Source organism: Mytilus galloprovincialis, chromosome 6 (assembly GCF_965363235.1).
Source record: "Mytilus galloprovincialis chromosome 6, xbMytGall1.hap1.1, whole genome shotgun sequence".
NCBI lineage: Eukaryota > Metazoa > Mollusca > Bivalvia > Mytilida > Mytilidae > Mytilus > Mytilus galloprovincialis.
The window spans coordinates 65660092-65687897 of NC_134843.1; the positions used below are offsets into that span (position 1 = coordinate 65660092).

A 27806-nucleotide genomic window follows, 5' to 3' on the forward strand; every position below is an offset into this window, starting at 1 on the left:
AATCTTTCACATAAACTAATTAATTCAAATAAAATAGACACTTAAGTGTTTAAAAAGTGGTCAAAATCTTTCGTCAGATGAACCTGAAATTTGAGGCCAAAATCGGTCCTTAACGGACCTACTCCTTTCAGTTTTTTACACCTTTCAAATGTCTGCTATTCGTCTATAATGAAATTTATTTGATAAATATTGTGTAAAGCTGCAGTTATTTAGTTTTAAATAGATTTGTAAAAACGGCGAATATGTGTCCCCTGTTGACAAAAAAATAGGAAATTTCAAACACCCTTTAATCTAACTTTTCAGATGATTTTACTCAAAACAAACACGTTTTCAAGCTAAGAATATTTTGCATTTGAAGTTATCTTCATATAGAAATATCAGTATACTTCAAAAACATAAAGACCTGAACATAAACTGAAGAAAACATGGAAAGATATGGTGAAAATGATCACCCCACTCTACTAAGTTTCATGTTGACTGTACTTCAACTTCAACATGTTACTACCTCGACAAAAAACTTTAACCTGAAGCGGGACAGACGAACAGATAAACAGACCAGAAATCATAATGCCCATAAATTGGGCATAAAAATAGGGGCCATGGGCCATATCAAATTTACTCCTTTTTCTTAAAAAACATTACTTACTTTTCTTTACATTGGTATTGACCAGCCTTGGCATCATTACAGACACAGCTAAACTGACAACCATCAGACCAGGTTTCATCCTGCCTATATTCCTTTCCACCATAATTACATACCGCTGAAAGTAAGGATGTTTAAATTGCAATGTAATATATTATTTTTACCAATTCCATATTGTACAAGTACAATATATACCTTATAGACAACAATTTTAGACTATTGTTTACTTGAATGATGACATTGATAGATGTATAAAATATTGTAAACAAGAATGTGTCCAAAGTACACGAATGCCCCACTCGCACTATTATTTTACATGTTCAATGGACCGTGAAATTGGGTAAAAAATCTAATTTGGCATTAAATTAGAAAGATCACACCATAGGGAACATGTGTACTAAGTTTCAAGTTGATTGGACTTCAACTTCATCAAAAACTACCTTGACCAAAAACTATAACCTGAAACTCACACTTTCATTTTCTATGTTCAGTGGACCGTGAAATTGGGGTCAACAATTTATCTTGACTGTAAAATTAGAAAGATCATATCATAAGGAACATGTGTACTAAGTTTCAAGTTGATTGGACTTCAGCTTCATCAGAAACTACCTTGACCAAAAAGGTTAACCTGAAACTCACACTTTCATTTTCTATGTTCAGTGGACCATGAAATTGGGGTCAAAAGTTTAATTTGGCTGTAAAATTAGACAGATCATATCATAAGGAACATGTATACTAAGTTTGAAGTTGATTGGACTTCAGCTTCATCAAAAACTACCTTGACCAAAAACTTTAACCTGAAGCGGGACAGACGGACGAACGAACGGACGAACGGACGGACGAACGGACGCACAGATCAGAAAACATAATGCCCCTCTACTATCGTAGGTGGGGCATAAAAATATGAATCAGCCAGTAAATATTGTGAAATGTAATTTATCATTTAAACATTAACAAATTTTGTTCATATTTCTGAATTCTTGTAAAATTTCATGCTCTTAATGATAAATGTATATGTAGCAGCTGAAACTATAGGGAACAGATATTTGATGTGTTTTATCTTTTGATTTTGCCATTTGATTATAGACTTTCTGTTGTGAATTTTCCTCGAAGTTCAGTATTTTTGTGATTTTACTTTATACTCCATCTGACTTCTACAAATTCTTCCAAGCATGTGGCTTGTGACGCAAAAATTAATTGACAAGGATTTTCAATTTTCCTTTAAAGGTAAGTAATTCTCTCCTAGCCTTCCAGCTTTCTTCACCAGTAAAAACTAGCCACCATCATTTAGCCAAGAGTGTGGTAAAGTAGGGTTAAACAGTAACAATCAATCAATTTATATTATATCGTTAAAAGAAAACTCACGTTCACCAACTCCAATGACAACATGAGGACAGCACTCTCCAGGAGATTTCACTAGCTGCCAGTTTGGTGGAAGATTTGGATATTTTGGACATCTGCAATCAAAAGTAGATTCAATAATTTTCTGTTTGAAATTCATTCTTAGATATTTCAATTTTTTTTTGTGAGTGGTTCATAAGATACAATATGTCAAATTCAAAATTAAGAACATATGGAATCAGTAGAATTGGCAATATTATTTCTGCATTTAGCTTTGCAATTCATGATTTGATATTCTTAAAATGTGAATGGCTCAAAAATTTCTTAAGACTGGATAAAATGGAGATGCATAGAATTTCTTTTACTATATATACAAGGTTCACAAAATAAGCAAATGTGTCACATAAATCACATGAGTTTACACATCTCCAAATGTAAAATCTTTCCCTTTAGCAAATGAATATGAAACTGTTGTCCCTTAGTTTGATTATGATTGCAGTCATACCTGAACTCATTTGAAAATTACTTATCAAGCTTTTATGCAAAACATTAACTTACATATCTACACAATTGTATAGGCCGTTGACACAAGTACAGTTCTTGTCACAGCCATCCTTCCATTGAGCACTATGTTGGTAAGCAACTCCATTAAATGTACAACCTTTAGCTTTAATACATTCAAAAGATATAGGTAATTATCAAAAGTACTTCATGTATATGTAACTGTTATCTAAAAGATACATGATTTATATGTAATTGTAATCTAAAAGACACATGATCTAAATGTAATTGTTATCTTAAATACACAGGATTTATATGTAACTGTTATCTTAAAAACACATGATCTATATGTAATTGTTATCTAAAAGACACATGATTTATATGTAATTATTATCTAAAAGACACATGATCTATATGTAATTGTTATCTAAAAGACACATGATTTATATGATCTATATGTAATTGTTATCTAAAAGACACATGATTTATATGTCATTGTTATCTAAAAGACACATGATTTATATGTAATTGTTATCAAAAAGACACATGATTTATATGTAATTGTTATCTAAAAGACACATGATCTATATGTAATTGTTATCTAAAAGACACATGATTTATATGTAATTATTATCTAAAAGACACATGATCTATATGTAATTGTTATCTAAAAGACACATGATTTATATGTCATTGTTATCTAAAAGACACATGATCTAAATATAATTGTTATCTAAAAGACACATGATTTATATGTTATTGTTATCTAAAAGACACATGATTTATATGTAATTGTTATCTAAAAGACACATGATTTATATGTAATTGTTATAATTAAGACTCAAAATCTACAGGGACAGATCCAGCCATTTTAAAAAGGGGGGGGGGGGTTTCTCAAACCAGGACAAAGGGGGGGGGGGGGGGGTTCAACTATATGTCCCCATTCAAATGCATTGATCGTCCAAAAGAAAGTGGGGGTAAAACCCCCAGATCCTCACCCTGGATCCGCCACTGATTTACATGTTAAGTAAAAGATTCATCATTTAAATGTTAAGTAAAGGACTCATTACACAAAATTGAAGTTAAGGACTCATAATTTCTATGGTAAGTAAAGAAATCAAAATGGAAGTATAAAGGTTTTTTAATCTTAATGTTAATGAAAGTTGATGGTGTATAGTAAAATGATAAAACTGTTGTTAAAATTACTATTGAAAGTTAACTTACGTGTTGGTGTTGTTCTTACTTGTCCTACAAGTATAAACACAGCTAGATAATTTGATATCAAATTAAATTACCTAAAAGTAAAATCTATATATATGCTTATCAGTTTATCATATTTATACTAAATGTAAAGAAAGGACTATTGATTCATTTATTGCAATTTGCATAGTTCTTCATTCACTTCCTTTGAAAAAAAATGCATACTTGGAAATATCTCAGTATAAACTAGATGTGTCAGCAAGACACGAATGGTCCAGTCTCAAAAAGTTAAATAATCTGTCATTCCAACAACACATGGAGACACATGCATGCATGGATGGTTTCCTGCTCATAAGACCAATTCTAGATTGATGAAAAATATCCTTGATCAATGAGTAATTAAATTTCAAAATATCAGCAAACAGGAAGTGGATGTACTGCAGATAACACAGGCAGTGTTGAAACAAAAGGAAATTCAGGGTAGCGGAAGGAAACAAAATCTTGATCTTTAACTTGTCATAATAGACTCACATATAAATAATCAGTGCAAAATATGAAGGCGTAAAGAAAAAAGACTGTATAACTGTGTTTTTCAACATTACTTTCAAAGTCCAAACCCATAATTTAGGTTAAAATCAGCAGCAGAACAAAACTCAAACTCTATCTGTAACATATCATGGTTAATTCACATACACTAAATCAGTCACTGTCTGAAGGAGTTTAGAATAAAAGTATGTATAACTGTAATTTTCAACAATTTATCAAAATCCAAAGTTGGTAATTTCAGCAAAAATTAGCAGAGCAGAATAAAACTTAAACTTGATCTGTAATTCATCATGGTAAACTCACATATAAGAAATCAGCCCAATATATATATCTGAAGACGTTTAGTCAAGAATTGAGTATAATGGTTTGTTGCAGAATGATCAAAGGATGAATTGACAGAATGTATATAAAAATGATTACCTGGACAAAGGTCACATGTCTTTTGACAATTGTCTTTAGCCCAAATTGTGTATGCAGCATTTGTACATATAACATCTTTCTGGGAGTTACAAATTGTAGCTTGTTTGTCCTCACATCTATTTGAATTTACAGTTGAATGTAAAGCATTACCTGTAAGAATAATTGTCAACACACACATCATTTTTAATTTCAGACTCATGAAAAACAAATAATAATTTTTTTGACATGATAATTCTTGTATATAATGAAAGAATGATATAATTTGCAAGTGTAATATACAGTTCTGTTTTTGTTGGGGCTAATAGACAATACAGTAAGTTGCATAAGTACTTGTAACTTCAGGTGTTGGCAAACAAGAATTGTATGTCTGAGATATTGAAAAGCTCTCACACAATACAAACCATTTGTGTCAAGCTGCTGACTAATTTTTTTAGAAGAACTCTTTTTATGTAGAACTGGAGAAATGTGCGAAGAAAATATTGAGAATGTCAAGTTTTTTTTCTTTTTTTTAGCAGTCTAATTGATTAATTGCACATAATTCTGTTTAAACAATTAAACTTGGTGTACAGCATTCCATCAAGTTTCCCTGTTAAATTACCACTGAAAACCAGGGAGAATATTCAGTAAAATTAACTAATAAAATACATTGGTTTAAATATCTGAATACATTAAAGACACATCCTTATATTCAGATCTACCAATAATATCTTCTTTATATTTTATTTTTACTTTAGGCTTGGTAAAAGCTTCAAAATAAGCAAATAAAAAGATGGGTCTTGGACCCCGTTTTCAATTTAAAATGCCATCTTTTTCATGGAATTTGGAAATCGGGACTTGTAGCTATAATCAATAGCAGTGTAATATTTTTTGAAAAGTCTGTATCCCATAAAACGTGTCTGTTCTGTTAACCTAGTTGGTTGATCAAACATTTTTTTTTTTATATTACCATTTTCAGAGCAGTAAATAAGAACGATTTAATAATAATTGACCAATAATTTCTTGATGAATATTCAATAGAATATGCATTGTTTATATCTAAACAAAATAAGGAAATTAAAAGGTGGGGTCACCGTAATGGAAAAAGAGATATTTCTAAAATACCGGGTTTGAAATTTGAATTGGTGGGAATACATTGCGCCAATTCTAAAAACAATGTTGAAAGACGTTAGGCCTGTTTCTGCGATATTCTTACAAATTAGGGACAACTAAGTTCCGGTTATTTGCGGTTCTGTTGTTTGTTTGTCTTCAACTACAATAAATGCACATTAATCTACATATGACAGTACTTAGTTTTCCGTCAGTATCACAAACACGTAATATAAATGCAGGGGTTGGAAAACAATGCGTTGTACAAATGCTATAAACATTTATATTCATGTTAATAAAGTGTTTATGTGTTGGACAGAAATTCTTCTTAAAATAGCGAAGACATATTTTTATATAATTGAATGAGCAGCAATATTGAAGTAGCAAATATGTGAATATTGACAATAAAGACAGTGAAAGGAAATAAAAAAAAAATGTCTTATGATTTATATCATAGTATGCTGAATTACTTCTAATATGAGCTCTAGTTAATATGCTTAGGCCAAAAAAAAATAGAACATGTGTTTCCACTTACCCTACCGACCCTTATTTTAAGTGCCTACCCTAACACTTTTGGAACAAGCACTGCTAAAGTCAGACTGATTCCCTTGTAGTAACCAGCTAAAAAATGTTTGCAAAATAAAATAATATTGCCTATCTACCCACCCTTTTTCAACATGTTAGGGCAATCAAATAAAAAAAAAAAGTTTATGTATTTTCGAAAACTCTGCAATTTTGCAAACTTTTGCTTTAAAATATGCCAGGCAATATACAAATACACTTATTGAATACGATTCTTCAAAATTTATTATGAGTAACTTGAAAAGCTCAAATTCAGCATGCATGTTTTGTAGAATTTTATAAGGTCAGTCAAAGTATATCTGAAACACTAAACAGAACTTTGCTTTCGATATCATGCATTTTAATTTCAGTTAAGAATGTTGATCCTATTCATTTTGACAAAAATTACTTAAAATTTATATAAATCTAAGTCCCTTTAGCGCTAACAATAAATATCGATCGTTTCTGAGATCACCAAACTTTCGTATAGCAAAAATCAGGAAGATTGATCTTCAATCGGACTTTAAACATCCAGATGTGTTTTTGAAAAGAACGATTTTTTATGAATCGATCTTTCTTTGAGTGTAAACGATTGCGATCTATTTTTCTAAAACTCAAAGTCAGTGTCATGTAGATATGAAAATAAATCTGTGCATGGTCACCCAGGCTACAGTTGTTATCAGTTCACAATGTGAAAGAACTTAATAATTTTGGTAAACTTTTGTTTTAATATTGAAAAAATTTGTAATATGTAGTTGTATTGCTTATTTAACATATGAATTTATTTTCATTCTCCGCCATACATGCATTGTGTATTATTATTGTTATTTATATTACACTAATGCATTAAAAAATATTGTTAAAATGTATATATTCTATAAGCTGTATTTTTCTGAATAAAAGTATTATTATATTATATGTATACTGATTTGTATCACTACAATATAATAGTTATTACGGTGAAGTTAAATTTCCTATCTTATTCATCATCCACACACGAAATTGTCTTAGAAAAAATATATGTCTGTACATTAACCTCAGTTTCATGCAGGTAAAGAGATTTGTGATTTTTTTTCTGAGACAAATGCGTTTGACCAACCACAAGAACTTGTGGTCATCCGATGTTCAGTACTTCAGTACTTTGATTTTTGTTCATATGCATTCCTATTTAATTTTTTCATTTCAACAACTTTTAAACACAGACATGATTAAGGTTTTGTATACAAAAGTTGCGCACCTAGTACCTAAATATATAGATGTTTCATTTCACAAGTGTTCAAACTAAGCAAATCAGAACAGAATGGTCAAATAAAAAAAAATACAATATTATACGCGTGTATGTTAATTTCTTTAGATGCAGTTTATTTTACATGTATGCGTCGTTGAGTTACTGAATTGTTTACATCAAAATCTATTGTTATATGCGTGCAATAATATGTACGGCTCTTCAATTTTTACACGCATATAACAATTGAATTGCAATATCCATATATATATTTACGTAATGTATCTATTGCTATTGATTTTCGTATTTTCTTAATGATTTGTTGAAAAATAATTACAATTAAAAAACCAACTATAGAGATTGACTCTTACGAACAGATTAGTCCATACATGTAGGCAGTTAAAGTAATTAGTATTATATTATAATTTGATTGGTCCATCTTGTTGTATCCAGATTAGGTTTCATTTCTTGACAGTTGTTTTTGTGTGTATATTTGTTAGGTTGCTGTATCGTATAGTTGACTCTCTTTTTATTCATATTTTTTGTTATTTGCTGTTTTGTCGTTTGTTTCAGATACATTAAATTCACATAAATATACACATTATTTATTCATATATACAATTCAGGAACACGTCTCATAATTATATAAAAAACAATTTCATTTTCTTCTCGACAAATCAACCTATGATATCAAAACGATTGTCTCTCTCTCCGTTGGTTCAAAGAGGAATAACTCTCATAAACGTTTCCAGTTCACAGAAACCGCAACGTCATAAACCACTGACGGCATAATACTGTTGTGCTTGTATATGCCCATAAAAAATTGTCTTTAAACTATTTTGTCAAGTTTTTTCAACATATTGAAAAATTCCAGGTATCAGTTAAAAAGGGTGTATGTGTTAGACAGATTCAAACAGTGAACCCACATCAAAAGATTCTTAGAAGATTGTGATGAAAATGTTTGTAAGACAAATGGATGGACTTACAGGTTAAAGTACAGAAGGAATTTACAAGATTACAATAATCTAAGAATAGTTAGAAGATAGTTGACCAATGTTAGAACCAGGATATGGCCCCTAAAAACAGCCATTTACAGGTAAATTTTTGATTATGATAAATGTTCTTCGTTACAAGTCCCTTTCTATATTGGTCCAAGAAAATGCAAATACTTCCTGTACATGTTTGGATAATGAATCATTTTAGAAGCCACTGATGTCTATCTGTTTTTGACTTAAAATATTACCCAATTCCTCTTGTTAATACCTTACTGTTTTAACTTACATAATCCACAGTGTCTTGCACAATTATCAAGAGCCCATGTATAAAATATTCCTGTACATGCATCGTCTCCAAAGTCCCCACAGTTATCTAACTTGTCAATACAAGTAGGATCAGTAAAAGGATCTACTGTTGTCGTTGGAGCAGCACTACAATCTGGGAACACAAAAAGGTTTCAGCTCAACATTATGCAATTAAGTAATATAATCAATTCTAATGGTGGATAATTTTTGGGGTAATGCTATTTAAAATTGTTATTGAAAGGTTACTGAAGGTCATAAAAAACCAATATGGTATATTATAATAGCTCTAATTAACAGTTAAAATTTAAGTATAAGATGTATTGCCCAAGTTTCCTCACTTGAAGGTATCAGTATGGAACGAAAGGCTGAATGCCGTTGTAACCTTGGTATACATACATACTCTTTGGTCATTAGACTTACCACAGACATTAAAGAAAGCTGGGCAAAAATGATCTTTTTAAGTCTCAAGACTTACCACAGAAGTTACAGTAATGAGCACAATTACGTCTAGCCCATGGTTTATATGCGCCTTCGCAGGCAGATTGTCCGTAAGATTTACAGTTGTCTAGTGCATCGTTACACCAAGAACATGTGGGACGTGTTGGTAATGCAGTCGTTGTTGTTGGTGGGATTAATGTGACTGGTTGCTTGTGACAAACTGGTCGGGCACAGCAGTCACGGTCAGATTTTTTAAGTTCACAGAAGGATGGCAGTGATGTATAAGTTGGACATCTGAAGAAAAAAAATCAGTAAAATTCATAAAATCTTAATGTTTTTTAACCTCAGTTTTAGTCAAATGTTTTCCATAATGATTACAGGTTTTTAGAAGTTGCATCAGCTAATTTTTTATATTTTTATGTCTAGGGATTCTAAATCATATCTTGTGGCTTAGGTTTTTAAGAAGCTGATAGATATGAAAAATGGAAAAAATAATTACAGTTTCAGCGGCACCACCAAATATATTGGCTTGAGTCTATAATGTATTCTGATGAAGAAATTGATTTTACTTAGCAGTAAGGTATTTCAAATAGGTCTATTTAAGAACCTAGTGGTGGTCTATTTTATATTCTAGGTCTATTTAAGAACCTAGTGGTGGTCTATTTTATATTCTAGGTCTATTAAAGAACCTAGTGGTGGTCTATTTTATATTCTAGGTCTATTTAAGAACCTAGTGGTGGTCTATTTTATATTCTAGGTCTATTTAAGAACCTAGTGGTGGTCTATTTTATATTCTAGGTCTATTTAAGAACCTAGTGGTGGTCTATTTTATATTCTAGGTCCATTTAAGAACCTAGTGGTGGTCTATTTTATATTCTATGTTACAAGTTGAAAATCAAAGCTTAATTTTTGGACAAAAAGCCATTTTCAGTATTTTGTCATTAGTTTTTCTGCTCAACAACAATCTCCTTATAGAAACAAACATCAACCTTAGCAGATGAGTTATTTCACAATTAATCAAGAGGAAATAATTATAAAATTGTAATCTACTATATTTGTCTGAATGGTTTAACACTAGTAATTTTTTAGGCCCTTTATAGCTTGCTGTTTGGTGTGAGCCAAGGCTCTGTGATGAAGACTGTACTTTGACCTATAATGGTTTACTTTTACAAATTGTGACTTTAATGGAGAGTTGTCTCATTAGCACTCATACCACATCTTCTTATATCTATATTCATGATATTTGAAGTTCGCATTAGAGATAAAATTTAAATGAGCATGCTTAGATAAATAAGTTACAATTTGTATTCAACAGAACGCTGAATCTTATTCATGCAAGATTCATACAATATTTTGACCCTTAAAAATATTTGTTTCATTGTCATGGAAACAAGGAAACATGATTTGTTTTAGGGACGACATCAAAAGTTCAATGAAGGATAAAAAACTTAATTCACATAGTTTTTTCACTGACCCCCACACCCCCCCTCTTAACTTAATTTGGGAAAAATTGATTGATCAATAGGGATATATGTAAAATCGATTTTAGATTAACAAAACTTGCAGCAATGTTGACCCCCCCACCCCCAAACTATTTGATTTAAGTTTTTTATCCTACATCGATCTTTTGATGTCGTCCCTTATTGTCATGGAAACAAGTAAACATGATTTGTTACCTTGGAGTACAACTGAAGGCTCCCCTACTAGCATCGTCACATCTACAGTCAAAGTCACATCCGTCACTCCATTGTTGGCCTTGCTTGTAAATCTTTCCTTTGTATATACAAACTAAAAACAAAATGATTTAATTTCTTATTAGATACATGATTTACAGTTCTGAATATTTAATTGAATTAAAGATAAATATATAAACAAGCATACTGTGGAATCACTTTATTATTGTGTGTTACTATCACATTTTTCAGGATCAGGGAAAATTTTCGTGGATATTTGATTTTTGTATTTAAACAACATCTGTATATATGTCTATGGGAAATTTGTAACCCCTATATAATTGAGAATGGAAATAAGGAAATACCCATTAAATTCATAACATAAAGCTTATTGGAAATTTGTATCCCCTATCAAATTGAGAATGGAAATAAGGAAATACCCATTAAATTCATAACATAAAGCTTATTGGAAATTTGTATCCCCTATAAAATTGAGAATGGAAATAAGGAAATACCCATTACAGCTTTTACATTTATATGCTAGCAAGACAAATCTTTGTTTGGCTTGCTTGCTTTGTTTGTATCAATGTTTGCTCAAGCATGGTAATTAAGATAGGCGGGACTTCAGCTTGTAAACATCATACTTAAATTTTATTGGACGTTATGTTGGAGGTTAAGGACACTAAATTTTAAAACATCACATGATACATATTCTCACATGTTTCCTTACCAGTAAATATACAATACAGACAGGATTCTACTTCGTCTAAATTATCTTCCTATTACACCAGTTCATTTTCACAATCGTAGAAACGGAAGACAATTTTTTTTCAGAGATCAAACTTAAAGACTGTCGTCAAGCACTTTTAGTAAAATAGCTATTCGAACACACCTACTCTGATTTTGTGATCCATTGGATAGGTATTTCACTTGACCCTATATTTCATCTTTTAGTACTGTGATTTTTTTTATGTTATAAAGTCAACCTGTAGCTTTGCTATATAAAATGGTAGCGAGATGATGCATCAAATGCTCTTGTTTTGTACATTTTCAAGACAAAATATTCATCTCAAACACACCCTAACATAAAAAAAGGTGCACTCGATTTTCTCTTTTCGATACAATTGTTTCCCATTTTGGAATATTTTCTTGAGTTGCATAATCGAAGGACAGACATGGAAATAACTGACTGAACTAATAGATTGATATGTTATAAAAACAATATTAGGTCAATTAATGTTGAAGGCCAGTTTCTCAGCCTCATACAAGAAAAAAGTTTATATTTTTCTTTCATTGACAAATTATTGTATTTTTACAGGTGAGAAAACATGTGAGAATATTTGTCATGTGATGTTTTAAAATTAAGTGTCCTTAACCTCAGACATAACGTCCAATACAATCTAAGTATGATGAATACAAGCTGAAGCCCCGCCTATCTTAATTACCACGCTTGAGCAAACACTGATACAAACAAAGCAAGCAAGCCAAACAAAGATTTGTCTTGCTAGAATTAATGTAAAAGCTGTAAATTCATAACATAAAGCTTATTGGAAATTTGTATCCCCTATCAAATTGAGAATGGAAATAAGGAAATACCCATTAAATTCATAACATAAAGCTTATTGGAAATTTGTATCCCCTATCAAATTGAGAATGGAAATAAGGAAATACCCATTAAATTCATAACATAAAGCTTATTGGAAATTTGTATCCCCTATCAAATTGAGAAAGGAAATGGGGAATATACCTATTTGATACATTTTACATAAAGCTTATGGGAAATTTGTATCCCCTATAAAATTCAGAATGGAAATAGGGAAATACCCATTAAATTCATGACATAAAGCTTATGGGAAATTTGTATCCCCTATACCTATATAATTCATGACATAAAGTATCCCACGAATAATAACTAATCCACAATATACATCTAGAATTATATAACAGTCTTCAAGAATTTTGTTCATTTGAATTTTTGACCCCATATTCTATCATTGCTTTAGAAGGAGGCTAACTGGCGAATTCTTTAAAAACAGGATAACATGATTTTTTTTTTATCTAATTACATAAAGTTAGTTTGTATAAATCCTTAATTTTATCAATTAAGACAGTAGAAGTCTCATGGAACTCAAATACTGGTGAAAATATGTCATTTGATGAATTCCTGGGGTTATTTGAAAAGCCGGAAGGTGTTGAAAAAATGGTGGGTGAGCTAAGAAATACAGGTCATTTGATAGCTATGAAGATATGTTGTCACTATAAGCAATGTTTGATCTTGCTTTTGTACAATTGTATCACAATGGGTTTAATTACTAACCAAACAAGATCTGCTGAAAGAAAAATTTCCACAGGTGAATTTCCTAACTAAAGACATTCTGCCCATTTTAAATATTCCATGGGTGAATTTGCTGAAAAGTGAAAAGTTCTTTAAAGATTGATAAATGTTTTTTCAATTCTTATTATGAAATCTTACCATTTCTTCCACCACTTTGACTTTGATAGTTACCACCCACTAATGTACTAGAGAAGTTGTAGTTTGGACCAAATCCAGTGTAACCATTTGGCAGTGTTCCGATGATGGTATATTTGGTCTGTGTTTGCAGTGGGTTGACTACCTTACCATTGTCCAATTGACATCTAGGCTGGTTACAACATTGTCCATCAACTCTTGTTAGGTAACATTTGTTTGATGGTAAGTTGTTATATACAGGGCATCTGTAATATGTTCATTTGAGAAATTAATTGTTAAAAAACAGTGACTATTAAAGGCCTAAACAAAAATACCTGTATTTCTGCTTTTCTTAAATTTTAACTTTTAGTGCCTACCCTAAAGCTTTTCTTGTAATTTTTAAAAAGCACGTTTAACATGTCTAAATCAGACTGTGTACCATTTAAGGAGGAAGACCTTGGTTCAGGGAGATAAGTCTTTAAATCAATGATGCATTTGTAAAAGTCAAGTTTCATAAATGTGTTTTAAGCATTTACATGAAACAGATTGGAAATAATCTATGTAACCTAGAAGCTTAGAATATTTTTATGAAAATGGTTGACACAAGCGTACTGATGATTTTAAGATTTTTTTCCCATAATCTAGGTCTACCTCCTTAAACCAGCTAACAAATTTCCCACCTTCAACTTTTTTTATATACCTAAGGCTTCTCAAAGTGATATCTTTGTTTTGGGGTAGAAATATTATTCAGAAAATTAAACCATTGAAGGATTTATCATGTTAATACTTATTTCTAATTTAATAACAATGTATCATTCTTCAAAAAGTCAAGTTATATAAAAAGGTCAGAAAATATTAAAATATATCTTGTTAGAATAAAAGACAACCATAGGCTATAAAGTATTTAATGTTTCAATAAAAATTATGAGGTCTAATTCTGATAATAAAATTCAAATTTTTCATGATTTTTGTTCACCGACATATCAAAGGTATAAATTGCATCATATCTTATTGAAGGTGGTAACAAACAATACAGGGATATAACTCTGTTAAATCAGCTAAACGTTTTAACTATGTTGTGTTGTTAAGGAAATATTAAGCTTCTCAATGATCAAAATCAGTGTGCATCAAACTGCTATATAACCAGTGTAATTTTTCTGATAAATTGGTTGGTTCAAATTTATTGAATTTTTTATATTTTTGTCAAAGGGTCAAAATTAAAACTCTGTCAAAAAATTTTGAAAATTAAACGAGCCAAATTAATTTTAGCGAAGGTGTTGTGTACCACCTTAATGAATCTGTTTGTTGTCCAAGCATATCTAATGTCCATTTGTCATTGATAGCTGTATTAAATACTGTGGATTCATTATTATTTGTTGGATACCAATTTTCATGGTTGTGTGGAAACAGGCCAGGTGAACCACGAATCTAATGTTCAAATACAAATTTTCCTTTTGTATACAGACTTTGGCAAAACTACGAAAATTACATATACACAAAAAGTTAAGTTTTCTGCAATCCATGAAAATTGATAGCCACAAAAATAAATGAATCAACAGTATTAACAAACTAATTTTCTCATGTGATTAAGTTTCGTGAGAAGAAAAAAACACACAAATTATTTTAAAATATGTCATACTTTGATCTTCTGTTACTGTGAATTCATTTATTTTCGTTGATATCAATTTTCGTGGATTGCTGAAAACTTGCATATTCGTGGATATTTGATGTCGTGGTTTTATGAATCACTGTATACAAAGCCTATTTAAAATATGCTATTCGTTGGACATTTGAATTTGTGGTTCACCAGTACCCACAAAACCCACGAAAATTGGTATCAAACGATTATTAATGAATCCACAGTATATTAAACAATTAAATAAGAGAATTGCAAAAAATAAGTGGTCTCAAAGCCTGCGAGTATTAAAGACTAAACGTGTAAAAAAGTTGGTTTACAGTACAAGCAAAATTGCCAATAATGAAGGCAAATGAAAACACTTACAAAGGATCACAGTAATAATATCCAGTCTTTCCATCCATACACTGACAACTGAATTCACATCCATCATTCCATTTTTCTCCTTGGTTATAAACCAAAAATTTTTCTGGTTTTCCGTCAGCTTCTTTCTTGTGGAATATACATTGACCTGATAATATAATATACATAATTATGATTTGGAATCAAGACAAACTTTCTGCAGACTTTTTTAATCAAATAGAAAATGGTAAATATTGAACAAAATTACAATAATCATAAATGGTTTTGTTTTGTTGAGAATAGTGCGGGACCAATATAACGTTACATTTACCTCCTACTCCAATGTACTTACTTCTGACTTGAGAGAATTGTTGTTGAAGGATAGGGAAGCCATTTCCTGGCAAAGCAGGTGTTTCTGTTGGTTTTGGGGTTCCAACCATAATAATGCCTGGTCTATTAGTGATCAATCCAAATGAATTTGTTGGTGCTGCAGTAGCTAAGATTTCACTTGGTGGTTTATATGATACCCCAGGAATGTCACATTTTACATTTACACAGCACTGACCAGGTATGGATATTTTCTGACAATAGCTTGGTAGTGGATTAGGAAGTTGTGGACATCTGTGAACAAAAATAAACATCAAATGAGGTCAAAAATCTTTGAAGTTTCTTTTACAATATTTTTTTTTGTTTGTATTATTTGGCAAATTAGCAGCAATGAATTTTGTATACATTTTATCACAATTCGAAATTCATCTTGTACTATAGAATACTTGCACATTTTGAATTTTGAATATTTAATTTTAATTGAATGCATGTAGTGTCACACAAGCACATGATGGGAGGATATTTTCTGTATACTTACTTTGATACACAATTATATTGTCCCTTGGATGCATCAGCACATGTACACACATAATCACATCCATCATCCCAGGACTGTCCTTGTTTATACACAACATTCTTGTATACACATGCTCCAAATCCTACAAACAAAAAAATCAATTTAATTTACAACAAACAAGAATGTGTCCATAGTACACGGATGCCCCACTCACATTATCATTTTCTATGTTCAGTGGACCGTGAAATTGGGGTCAAAAGTCTAATTTGGCAATTAAATTAGAAAGATCATATCATAGGGAACATGTGTACTAAGTTTGAAGTTGATTGGACTTCAACTTCATCAAAAACTACCTTGACCAAAAACTTTAACCTGAACGAACGGACGGACGCACAGACCAGAAAACATAATGGCCCTCTACTATCGTAGGTGGGGCATAAAAACTTCCAAAGGTTGTAAAAAATGTATAATTAAACCCGATGTAACATAACATTTACCTCCTACTCCAGTGTTAATTGATTCTTGTTGTCTATGATAATTAAAACTGAATATAACAATACATTTACCTCCTATCCAAGTGTAAATTGATTCTTGTTGTCTATGATAATTAAAACTGAATAAAACATTACATTTACCTCCTATCCAAGTGTAAATTGATTCTTGTTGTCTATGATAATTAAAACTGAATAAAACATTACATTTACCTCCTACTCCAGTGTTAATTGATTCTTGTTGTCTATGATAATTAAAACTGAATATATAACAATACATTTACCTCCTATCCAAGTGTAAATTGATTCTTGTTGTCTATGATAATTAAAACTGAATATAACAATACATTTACCTCCTACTCCAGTGTTAATTGATTCTTGTTGTCTATGATAATTAAAACTGAATATATAACAATACATTTACCTCCTATCCAAGTGTAAATTGATTCTTGTTGTCTATGATAATTAAAACTGAATAAAACATTACATTTACCTCCTACTCCAGTGAATACTGATCCTTGTGGTTTTTGCCAATTGTTACCAGATATAACACTGTATTGTCCCACTGGAATGACGTTCAGTTTGCCTGGTTGTGGTGTTACATTAGATGATCCATTGTAAGTGTTGTAATATGGATTCAATGGAATGTTGGTCCCTGTGGCAACACATCTTGGAACATAACAACATCTGTTAACAGGATCCCTGACCAATGAACATTGAGATGGAAGTTGTTGGAACAGTTTACATCTGAAAGAACCATTTAATCATAATAAGATTTCTAAATTGTGAAAAACATTAATTGCAATCTAATTTTAGGTACCATAACATAAGTAAGCATTGTATATTGCTTGATATCAACACAAGTTATTTAATTTCATTATAATGATCAAGAGATATTAAATTCTTTCATGTTGTTGAACTTATTTCTCTTATGATTAACATTATCTTTGTGTTAACTAAAAAAGTCTGCGACTCTTTGATTTAGTCTTTTGCACATTCCAATATGGTGTCATATGCCCTGGCCTGGAGTCAAATTTTAAAATCAAAATGTTTTTTAAAACTTTTTGTACCCTTTAGATTCTAATAAAATTTATCATGAAAAAGATTTCAGGTGAAAAGCAATAGTGGTAAAAAGCATACGGGATAAGTATCTTTTTGAAAAGGTCACTTCTCTCCATTGCCATGGAGAAAATATACATTGTTTTGACATTTGAAAACCATCAATGACCTAACAAATAACCAATGGAAGTGACAAAATATTGTTTCATAATGCTGGATAAGCCAATCAAAATTAATGATTTTTCTTATCCCTTGTTTGTATCCCATTCTGTGCAATATGATACTAGAATTATATATTCATGCAAGAAATAGATAACAGGAAACAACTATAAGAGAAAGACTGTTTATTGATAAAGTCCTACATCTCCGTATATTGAACAAACAATAACATACAAAAGGCTAAGAGGGCTCATTTAACTTAGAATTCAGTCAAAATGATGATAAAAAATTAATTCAGCCTGTTTAGTAGTTTCTGTGAAAAGGTGATTAGTATTTGTTGGACAAAAAGGAAAGATGGACTTGGGGATTACAATATAGCCTCCACTTTTAGAGTAGGGTGTTTTGTGTACTGTAAATTCAAAAATTATTGCGTGCATTAATTATTGCGATTTCGTCATTTCAGACTAAAATGAGATTTTAATTTTTGCAATATTCAGAAAAACACTATTTGATTTATACAGAAAATTTCAAAATGCGAGTTTTAACTATTGCGATGATAACCCAGTCACATTTTTCGCAATAATAAAAACATTGCAATAGTTTCTGCATTTACAGTATACTATTCAACAGAAATAATTCAACAATAATTAAATTGTTTACTTGGCTTGACATTGGTAGATGTTCATGGTGGCATTTTCACATGTACAGTGAAGGTCACAGCCATCATCCCAGCTTGAACCCTGAGCATGTGTGGTCCTGTCTTTATAAATACACATATCTGCAAGCAAAAAATTTTTAAAAAACATTATTTGGGAAAATTGACAATCCGAGACAATTTAGATCAAAGTTGACTGCAACTGCCTTGAGCATGATACTAACTCATAACCTCAGTGTTGACAGACTAATGACCACTTTACTTGGACTACTCAGCCACAAAACCTCATATGAGTAATACAGTATAAGTTTATCTTTATAAAGAGCAATGAATTTAAAATGCCAAATATGTTAATCAATATGAGAAAATAACTCCATTTGGAAAAGTAAACCTTTTATTATTGTAAATTCAGATATTATTATGTGCATTTATAATGGTGATTTTTAGACACATATGCAAGGTAAATTATTGCGATTTCAGGAAAATCATCAAAAAGATATAAGTATCAAATATCAGAAAGGGAGTTATTATTATAGCAAAAATAAACCAGTTGCCTTAAAAACAAATTGCAATAATTTTCTGAATTTATAATACATGATACAAGAAAGGTCAATCTTTTGTTATATCACTCTATATAATTTTTAAATACAAAAAAAAATCAATGTGAAATCTAAATTCTTCAAAATAATTACCAGTTGGTTTAGGTTTGTTTGGTGCAATTGTTGGTCCTAGGTTGTTGTAAATGGAAGGTGTGGTTCGTGGTTGGACTGTCTGACTTGGATCACATTTAGGTTTTCGGCAGCATGTATCACTGGGATCTTGTTCGTAGTGGCAGTAGGCAGGTAGATTGTAGTATTGTGGGCATCTGGAATATAAAATATTCATAGAATATTGTGTCATTGATAAACAACTTTAAAGTCACCATTCTTTTTTATTATTTTTTTTATCTTGATCTTAAAGATAGATGTCTGTGTAGTGTAAACTCCTTAATACAAAGATTAAATAAAAGCTAATGAGGTTACACCACTGGAACCTGGTTTTGAGAAATAATTGAAAAGGAGAGTCTTATATTTTACTAAAATTTAGATATATAATGAATATTTTGATTTAATTCATCTAATTTTATTTGCTATATGACCTTTCACCCTACCTGTAATCACACTTGTAACGACCTCTAAGGGCATCAATACATTGGCATGTATAATCACATCCATCGTCCCATCTCTGTCCCTGGCTGTATATTTTACCTTTGTAGGCACAATAACCTGAGGATACATACAAAATAAAATTCTTTAATACAAAAATATTTGTTTATTTCTTTGATTAGAGGTGGAATCATTGAAAATATATCAAAGTTCTCCAATGGAGTCCAGACACACTTTGCTACAGTCATTTTTCTTCTCAATTATAAAAATTAAGAGTAAAAAGTAAAAACTATGCTAAAAAAATCATTCATTTAATGTTAAATAAACTAATGGGATCTATGTAAGTTACAGACATTTTCAATGTGAAGAGAAATTTTACACTTAAGAATATTTTTTTCCTTCAGTTTGTCTATATAAGTATAATGAAATAGGCTATCAAAATTTGACATTTTCTACTGTACCTTATCAAACTTTAAAATTCAAAATATCCTTATAGAGGAAGTCAGACATATAAATATTAAGTTTAAGCACTTAATCAAAATTGTCATCTAGGAAGCCCTGTAAAATTCTACCTGTTCCATTTGCAGCGAATTGGTTATAGAGAGGATTATTTGGTGCTAGAGTGCCTTCCCCTGTGAGACCTCCCTTTACTGGAGTAGGTACAATAATCATTGGTCTGGCAGTAGTTGGTGGTGTTCCTGATCCGGTGTATCTTGCAGTACTTGGGAAAATGTTACATTGTGGTACAGTACAACATGGGTCATTATTGTCAGCAACCAATGAGCAAGTTGAAGGTATGTTGTTAAATATTGGACATCTGCCAAATAAATAAAAAACATCAATCAAGGTTAAAGTTATACAATTCTACATCAATCAAGGTTAAAGTTATACAATTCTACATCAATTCATTATTTGAGATTCCAAAGTATTGCAATTAATTTCATGTTTCGTAAAGCAAAATATTTTAATGATTTTGTTTTGCTTTAAAAGCCAATCATCTTTTGGTGTTTATTGTTAATATGATTACAAAGATGGGTTTAAAAATTCTCAAATGGTAAATTCTAGCACTGCATTAAGAGATTTAGAAACATTCAAAACAATGATTTAGCATTGATTCAAACTCAAGTTTCCAATACATTTTCAATATCATTAAAATGTAAAAAGTGATATTTTCATTAATATTTTACCTCTGTGTACAACTGTAAAGACCTGTGGTGACATCATCACATCGACAACGTTTGTCACATCCATCTACCCATGTCTGTCCTTGTCTGTAATACACTCCATTGTACACACAATATCCTAAAATATATACACATACAGATAATTAAACTTGATGATCTTAGGCATGCAGTGATTTAGGGATGATTGTGTTTTGTATATTGCATATAGAAACATAATTTAGTTGATACAGCATTGGATGACTGTGCTGTCGATATCCCCCTATTTTATATTCAAATAATATTAAATGTCCCATATTTATCCAGCATCTTTTCTGTATTATTTTTTCAATAAACAGTTATAACCTTCTAAGAAAATTTCAACCAATAAAATTACCTGCTTTTCCAAATGGAGATGGAGTTTGTTGGCCTGTCATTGGAGGATTGGTTCCTGGGTTCACAAACAATGGGCTATGAGTTGTTGGAACATATGGTTGATAGGTTGCTGGTAGAGATGGAGTTGGGTTAACTTTGTCACAGTAAGGCACTGGACAACAGCTGTCCTTGGGATTCTGGATCAATGTACAGTAAGTTGGCAAGTTTGGATAGTTTTGACATCTGTAAAAAAAAAGAAGCATAAAATAAGCATTCATTTCTTATTATTTATTACCTTCCTGAAATTAGAAATATAAAGGTATCTATGAAAAAGAATGGTTATGGTGTATCAATCCATGGCTAAAAAACAATATATGCCCATGAAAAAAATGCAGCAAAGAACCAGTGCTATTATTGCTGTTCTCTATCTCAAAGTTATAATGAGGCTTCAATATTTTTAAAACCATATTTGACTAAAAAAAATATATTTAAAAAAGAAAAAAAACATAAAAAAAAAATTTCTTATATACATTAAGACAGGAGTTTAAGAGCCCTAAAATTAGTTTAGTTTAAACAGTATTTCATTCAAATAAATTGAATTGGATTGGGCAATAGGAAAAGACAATGTAAGCCCTACAATTGTATCCTGCTCCCTCAAAAAACTATTTATAGAGTTATCTCCCTTTACTCAGTTCTTTGTTATTAAAGATTCTTACCTTTCAGTACATTTGTACTGTCCAATCATATCATTAACACATTCACATACATATTTACATCCATCAGCCCATTTCTGTCCCTGTGTAAATGATCTACCCTTGTAGAAACAACCTAAAATAGAAAATTAAGGATTTATTGATTTTAAATAGATCATCTTACAGTGACTTGACTGTTAGTGTTTCTCTCCACCAATTGCAACACATTCAAAATTTTGACCATATAGAATACTTTTCGAAATAAAAACTATATGAAAGCTTAGTTTGGACATTTTTATAGCAATTCAAAATAACAACAGTTCACATTTAGAATGGTAATGACTATAATATACCTATACAAACTGTTCGACTGATATTGTCACAACATCATTAAAGTGGAGTTAAAGTCTTATAGGATTGTAAGTTTGTTTTATTTTAAAGTCAAATGTCTCCCTTATGTTTCATTACCTGAATAAAAGAATATGAAATAACAACAACGTTAGAAAACAATTAATTCAGTGGTTGTCGTTTGTTGCTGTGTTACATATTTGATTTTCATTCATTTTTTTTTTGTACATTAATTAGCTATATATAGGCCATTAGGTTTGAATTGTTTTACATTTGTTATTTCAGGGCCTTTTATAGCTGACTATGCGGTATGGACTTTGCTCATTATTGAAGGCTGTATGGTGACCTATAGTTATTAAATATATTTACCTGGGGTAGGAGTTGGTGGTGCCTGTGTTGATAGTCCTGGTTGAGGAGTAATTACAACAATTTGTCCATTAGGTAACCTCATTGTTGGAGAAGGAGTTGGTTGAGGTGTTGGGTTTGGAGCACTGCCAGTAAAGGATCCAAAGACAGGTACAGGTGGAGTAAAGATTCCAGGCTGAGGTGTTGCATTTTGTGGGATCAATTGACATTGAGGTACTTTACAACATTGTGGATCACTTGGATCAGCCACCAAAGTACATCCTTGTGGTAAACTGTCATACCTATTACATCTGAAATACGATTCACAAAATGTTGGTGATTAGCAAATTAATATTGAAGCTATTGCAGAAAAATTGTATCAGTTCAATTTTCCCGCCAACCAGCTGTATCTGTGGCCTGGTTTTTGATATGGACGAAATAGTTATAGTTTATTGTGGATTCATTTATTTTCGTAGGTATCAATTTTTGTGGATTGATAAAAACTTTTGTTGATATTGTATTTCCTTGTTAAGCTGAAGTTTTGAATACAAACCTATAGCAAATTGTGGAACATAAAAATTTGTGGTATATCAATAAATTAAATCCACAAAAATTTGTATCCAACCAATAAGAATTAATCCACAGTACATGCTAAACAGTTGCAAAAAACTTACAATTTCACTGTTTATAAATTTTCTTCTATACCCTTTCAAACTAAAATTCTAATAAGCAATCATTGGTTATATTCCAAAGTATATAAAGAAAGTTTATTTATTTACCTTTGTTGACAACGGTAATATCCTTTCATTGCATTTTCACATCTGCAGGTCAAATCACATCCATCGTACCATTGTTGTCCCTGTCGGTATGCGACACCATTGTATACACACATTGCTGAAAGGTATTAACATAACTATGAAACAACACACTAAATATGAGAAAGAGATTTGTAGATTAAAAATAAATTAGGACCCTTTAAGTTGCACAAGTAAATACAGCTGATTCACAAGCAATGACTTGTTTAGGGAGATACTTTATATTTATTGTTTACCTACTGGTTCCAAGATATGATCTCCATGTTTCATTTCATAGAGACACAACTTTTACCAGTATAAAGACAGATAGATAGCAGTCATGTATTCTCAGGAAGACTCAAAGGAAGGAGTAGAACAGAATTTTAGTATAAGTTTAAACTCTTAGAAGATTCAGGCATATAATTATCAAAAATATGCCTCACAACCATATCTTTTGACCTTTGCAAAAAAAGTAGTGCCTGTTTACTTTTTATTCTAGAATAAAATATTTTAGAAACTTTATAGTATATGTGGCACAGTATTAGTCGTAAAAGAAGTTCGTAAGGGAATTTGCATAGTCTATATTTACAGAAGTGCAACCTACAATCTTTTTCAAATTAATAGATTCCTGCATTCACTTATAAAATTTAATAAAGTTTATATGAATATACCATATATATTGCCTGCTTATATTTTGTACATGTATATTAATATCCATTTTGTTTACTTTATCATCACCAACTTACGTGTAGGTTTAGGTGTTACATATTGTCCGGGAGTTGGACGTTGAGTGGGAGCACCAGTGTAAGGCTGTGGTGCTTGAGTTGGTGTTCCTGTATAAGGTTGAGGTTGATTTGTAGGTTGTAATGGACAGTAGACTGCCTGGCAACAATCATTGTTAGGATCTTGTACTAATGTGCAGTAAGATGGAACTTGTGGATGTCTTGGACATCTGTAAAAGTCGATGAAAGAACTCTATTACATGCAATATTGAGAACAAAGTATCTGAATTTGTCAAGTTTCCATTACAGGATTTCAGCATGGGATGTTTTTTGCTTCATTTTGCAACATACCAAATCAAAATTACAATGATCTTTGAACAGCGGTATACTACTGTTGCCTTTATCTATCAATTTAATTGGACACTCCATGTATCTATGTAATGATTTATGTTATAAATCTAAGTAAAATATCAATATAATAATCCAATTCAGACAAATACAGGATAAATCTAACAGGTAAATCATAGGTTAAAGTATCAACTGCAACCTTACCTTGACATATATTTCATAACAGAATGGTTATAACCCATTTTGTATTTAAAGACATCTTAAAAAATGATTTATTTACTTCAAAAATATAATATATGTTCCCTATTGGAATTTTTAAAACAAGAATGGTTATATTCAAGAATTTGAGAATTAATCTATTAATCTATTAAAGTTTGAATTCATTTTGTCACTTAACAAAAAGGGAATCAGAGAAAAAGTTTTATAACCCTCAAAAGCAATTATGATAAACTGTTATCACAGAGATATGTCTCACTTTTTTTGTAATTTGGATAATGCAAATGTGGAAATTTAAATAACAATACTTTAACATGTAAGTTTTGCAAATATTCAAAGTCAATGAACCATAACTGAAGGTAAAAGGCTAAAGAATCTTCATGAAAATGAGATATTCCAATGCATACTAAATACCATTGACTTATCATAAGTGGTTCCCTATAAACAAACCTAAACACGAACTAATACATGAAAACTAAGCAAAAATTTCAAAGTCAATAGACCACAACTGAGGGGGCAGGGTTAAATAATCTCCATAGAAATGAGATGTGCCAATGCTAATACAACTGCACACCAAATATCCTTGACCTACCACTAGTGGTTCCCCCTAAAGCAACCTAATCACGAACTAATACATGAAAACTAAACAAAAGTTTCAAAGTCAATAGACCATGAATGAGGGGGCGGGGTCCAATAATATCCATGGAAATGAGATATGCCAGTGCTTATGCAGCTGCAAACCAATAATCATTAACTTACCACTAGTGGTTCCTCATAAAGTGACCTAATCACAAACTAATATATGAAAAATAAGCAAAATTTCAAAGTCAATAGACCATAACTGAGGGGCCGGGCCAAATAATCTACCTAATGTAATGAGATGTGCTGATACTGATACAAACTATCTTTGACCTACCACTAGTGGTTTACCATAAACTAGACCTAATCACAAACTAATACATTGTTGACGCCGTCGACGACACCGCCCGCGCCGGAAACAGCATACCTATGTCTCCCCTTTTGACACCGTCAAGTGAGGCAAAAATCAGTTTATATAGATTTCATTCCTGTGTACCATAAGAAACCAGATAAGCTTTTCACACTTTCAATTATTTGAGCTGAATGCATTGTTTATTTTGAATATTAATGTTATAAACATGTCCAGTTATAATCTTTAAATAACACAAATAGCAATTTGATTCAAAAATCAATACTGATCAGTTTACAGTTAAGTAAATCAGACTTTACATACACATCTATTATTGAGATTGTTAAATAATGGACAAAAGTAGTGCAAGTACAATTATTGTGATTTCAGGAAATGGTGCCTACAAATAATGCTATCCAAATTTAAAATGTGACTTCTTATTTTGACAATAAAATTGAGAACGGAAATGGGGAATATACCAAAGAGACAACAACCCCACCATAGAGCAGACAACAGCAGAAGGTCACCAACAGATCTTCAGTGCAACGAGAAATTCTGGCACCTGGAGGCGTCCTTCAGCTGGCCCCTAAACAAATATATACTACCTATTTCTGTATTAGCTACTTACACTTCAGTACATCTGTACCTTCCTGTTGCTTCATCGAAACATTCACATTCAAATAAACAGCCGTCCTTCCATTTCTGTCCTTGTCTGTAGATCTGTCCACCGTACGTACAGGCTTCTGTAATTATAACATCAGAAATAATTCTTTTAATTTTTTAGAGAAAATTAATTAAATTACTGTGGAAAACTAGGCGTATACATAGTAAAATGTCACGAGATACAACTTTTTGAACCTCCAAATTGAATCAACAACTGTCCCAAACTTTCATTTAAAATCTTACATAACACCATGATTATGATCAAATGTTAAATCACTCTTAAAAAGGCAGATTCAATTACTTATAAACAGGAAGTAGATATATCTATGGGAACAATGACTATCATATAGTGTGTTTCTTTTCATCCCATCTCATTTTTAACATCTTATCCATGTAATCATATCCGAACTGTTTGAGAAGACTACAATGTCTTCTGAAGGAATTATCAACATGGCTAATTTAACTGCAGAATAACGGGGTGAAATAAGTGGTCGTTTATTCTTTAAGTGGAAATCTGTTTAAAATTCTATTTGCTTAACTTTCTTTGTGAGAGATTTTCCTGGTAAAATGTCCTGTGATAAGACTTTTCCAACCACCAAATTGATATGGTTAATACTGTGGATTAATTTACTTAAGTGGGTACCAAATTTAGTGGTTTCAGAAATAAATTGTATTTTCGCAGATACAGTCGACTCTCGTTATCTCGAAGTCAGCTGGACCAGAGAAATATTTCGGGATACACGTAGTTCGACTCAAATGAAAACGGAAGTTTGACAGAACAAGGGACACAACTCTTGCTTAACTTGGTAAAGGTAAAATAAATCCGGGTGAAAATGGGAAGGGGATCAATATTTCTGGTATCAGATCGATGTATTTGTATGTCATGGTCTTTCATTATTATAATAACATTATTTTTACTTCAATTGTTTCAGTTGCAATTTTTTCTTATGGCTTTTATCCGAATTGTAATTTACAATTGATAGTTTCTTTATTCAGGTCATTTATAGTTGACAAAATTATTTATTCTCGGATACTAGAGATTTTAGAAATTTTAGATTTCTCTTCATTTTGTTTTATATCACTCTTTCTTTTGAAAAGAAAATACACCAAGATTTTGACAAATGTGTGTTAGTTTGAGATAAATAATTAATTTTGAATGCTTTTGTTAACCTTGGGATCGTAAATTTAGTTTGACTCAACCAAAATTTCGACTTATCAGGAGTCGAATTACATACAATTATATGGAACAAAGTTCGGGACCACATGAAAACTTCGACTCATCCGAAATTTCGAGTCAACCAAGTTCTAGACAACGAGAGTTAACTGTATTTGATTTCAAGGTTTTACAAAAGCTTTCATACAAGCCTATAGAACATTTGTACTTCGTTGAACATTTGTATTTATGCACTGGTTCCTACAAAAACCATGGAAATTGGTATCTTATAACTTACTTCCAGTAGATAGATATGGTATCGTATAACTTACTTCCAGTAGATGTGG

At 31.2% G+C, this 27806-nt stretch overlaps 1 protein-coding gene across 4 annotated transcripts in view; it reads right to left on the minus strand.

Annotated features, from left to right (window-relative positions):
- The window catches only part of LOC143080130 (uncharacterized), a 138097-nt gene that overhangs the window by 56521 nt on the left and 53770 nt on the right, over positions 1-27806 (minus strand). For 2 of the 4 annotated variants that reach the window (XM_076255829.1, XM_076255830.1), the window contains exons 51-74: positions 26272-26386; positions 24176-24381; positions 23415-23529; positions 22660-22946; positions 21967-22078; positions 21273-21493; positions 20903-21017; positions 20288-20532; positions 19721-19835; positions 19263-19435; positions 18576-18693; positions 17191-17444; positions 16228-16348; positions 15715-15983; positions 15387-15531; positions 13409-13650; positions 10939-11050; positions 9300-9556; positions 8805-8957; positions 4652-4801; positions 3710-3733; positions 2543-2651; positions 2009-2100; positions 647-761 (exon numbers count right to left, since the gene is read on the minus strand). In XM_076255829.1, the coding sequence (XP_076111944.1) occupies positions 647-761; positions 2009-2100; positions 2543-2651; positions 3710-3733; positions 4652-4801; positions 8805-8957; positions 9300-9556; positions 10939-11050; positions 13409-13650; positions 15387-15531; positions 15715-15983; positions 16228-16348; positions 17191-17444; positions 18576-18693; positions 19263-19435; positions 19721-19835; positions 20288-20532; positions 20903-21017; positions 21273-21493; positions 21967-22078; positions 22660-22946; positions 23415-23529; positions 24176-24381; positions 26272-26386 (3865 nt within the window). The remainder of the gene's footprint in view (positions 1-646; positions 762-2008; positions 2101-2542; positions 2652-3709; positions 3734-4651; positions 4802-8804; positions 8958-9299; positions 9557-10938; positions 11051-13408; positions 13651-15386; positions 15532-15714; positions 15984-16227; positions 16349-17190; positions 17445-18575; positions 18694-19262; positions 19436-19720; positions 19836-20287; positions 20533-20902; positions 21018-21272; positions 21494-21966; positions 22079-22659; positions 22947-23414; positions 23530-24175; positions 24382-26271; positions 26387-27806) is intronic. The other 2 variants (XM_076255833.1, XM_076255831.1) reach the window with 1 other exon arrangement.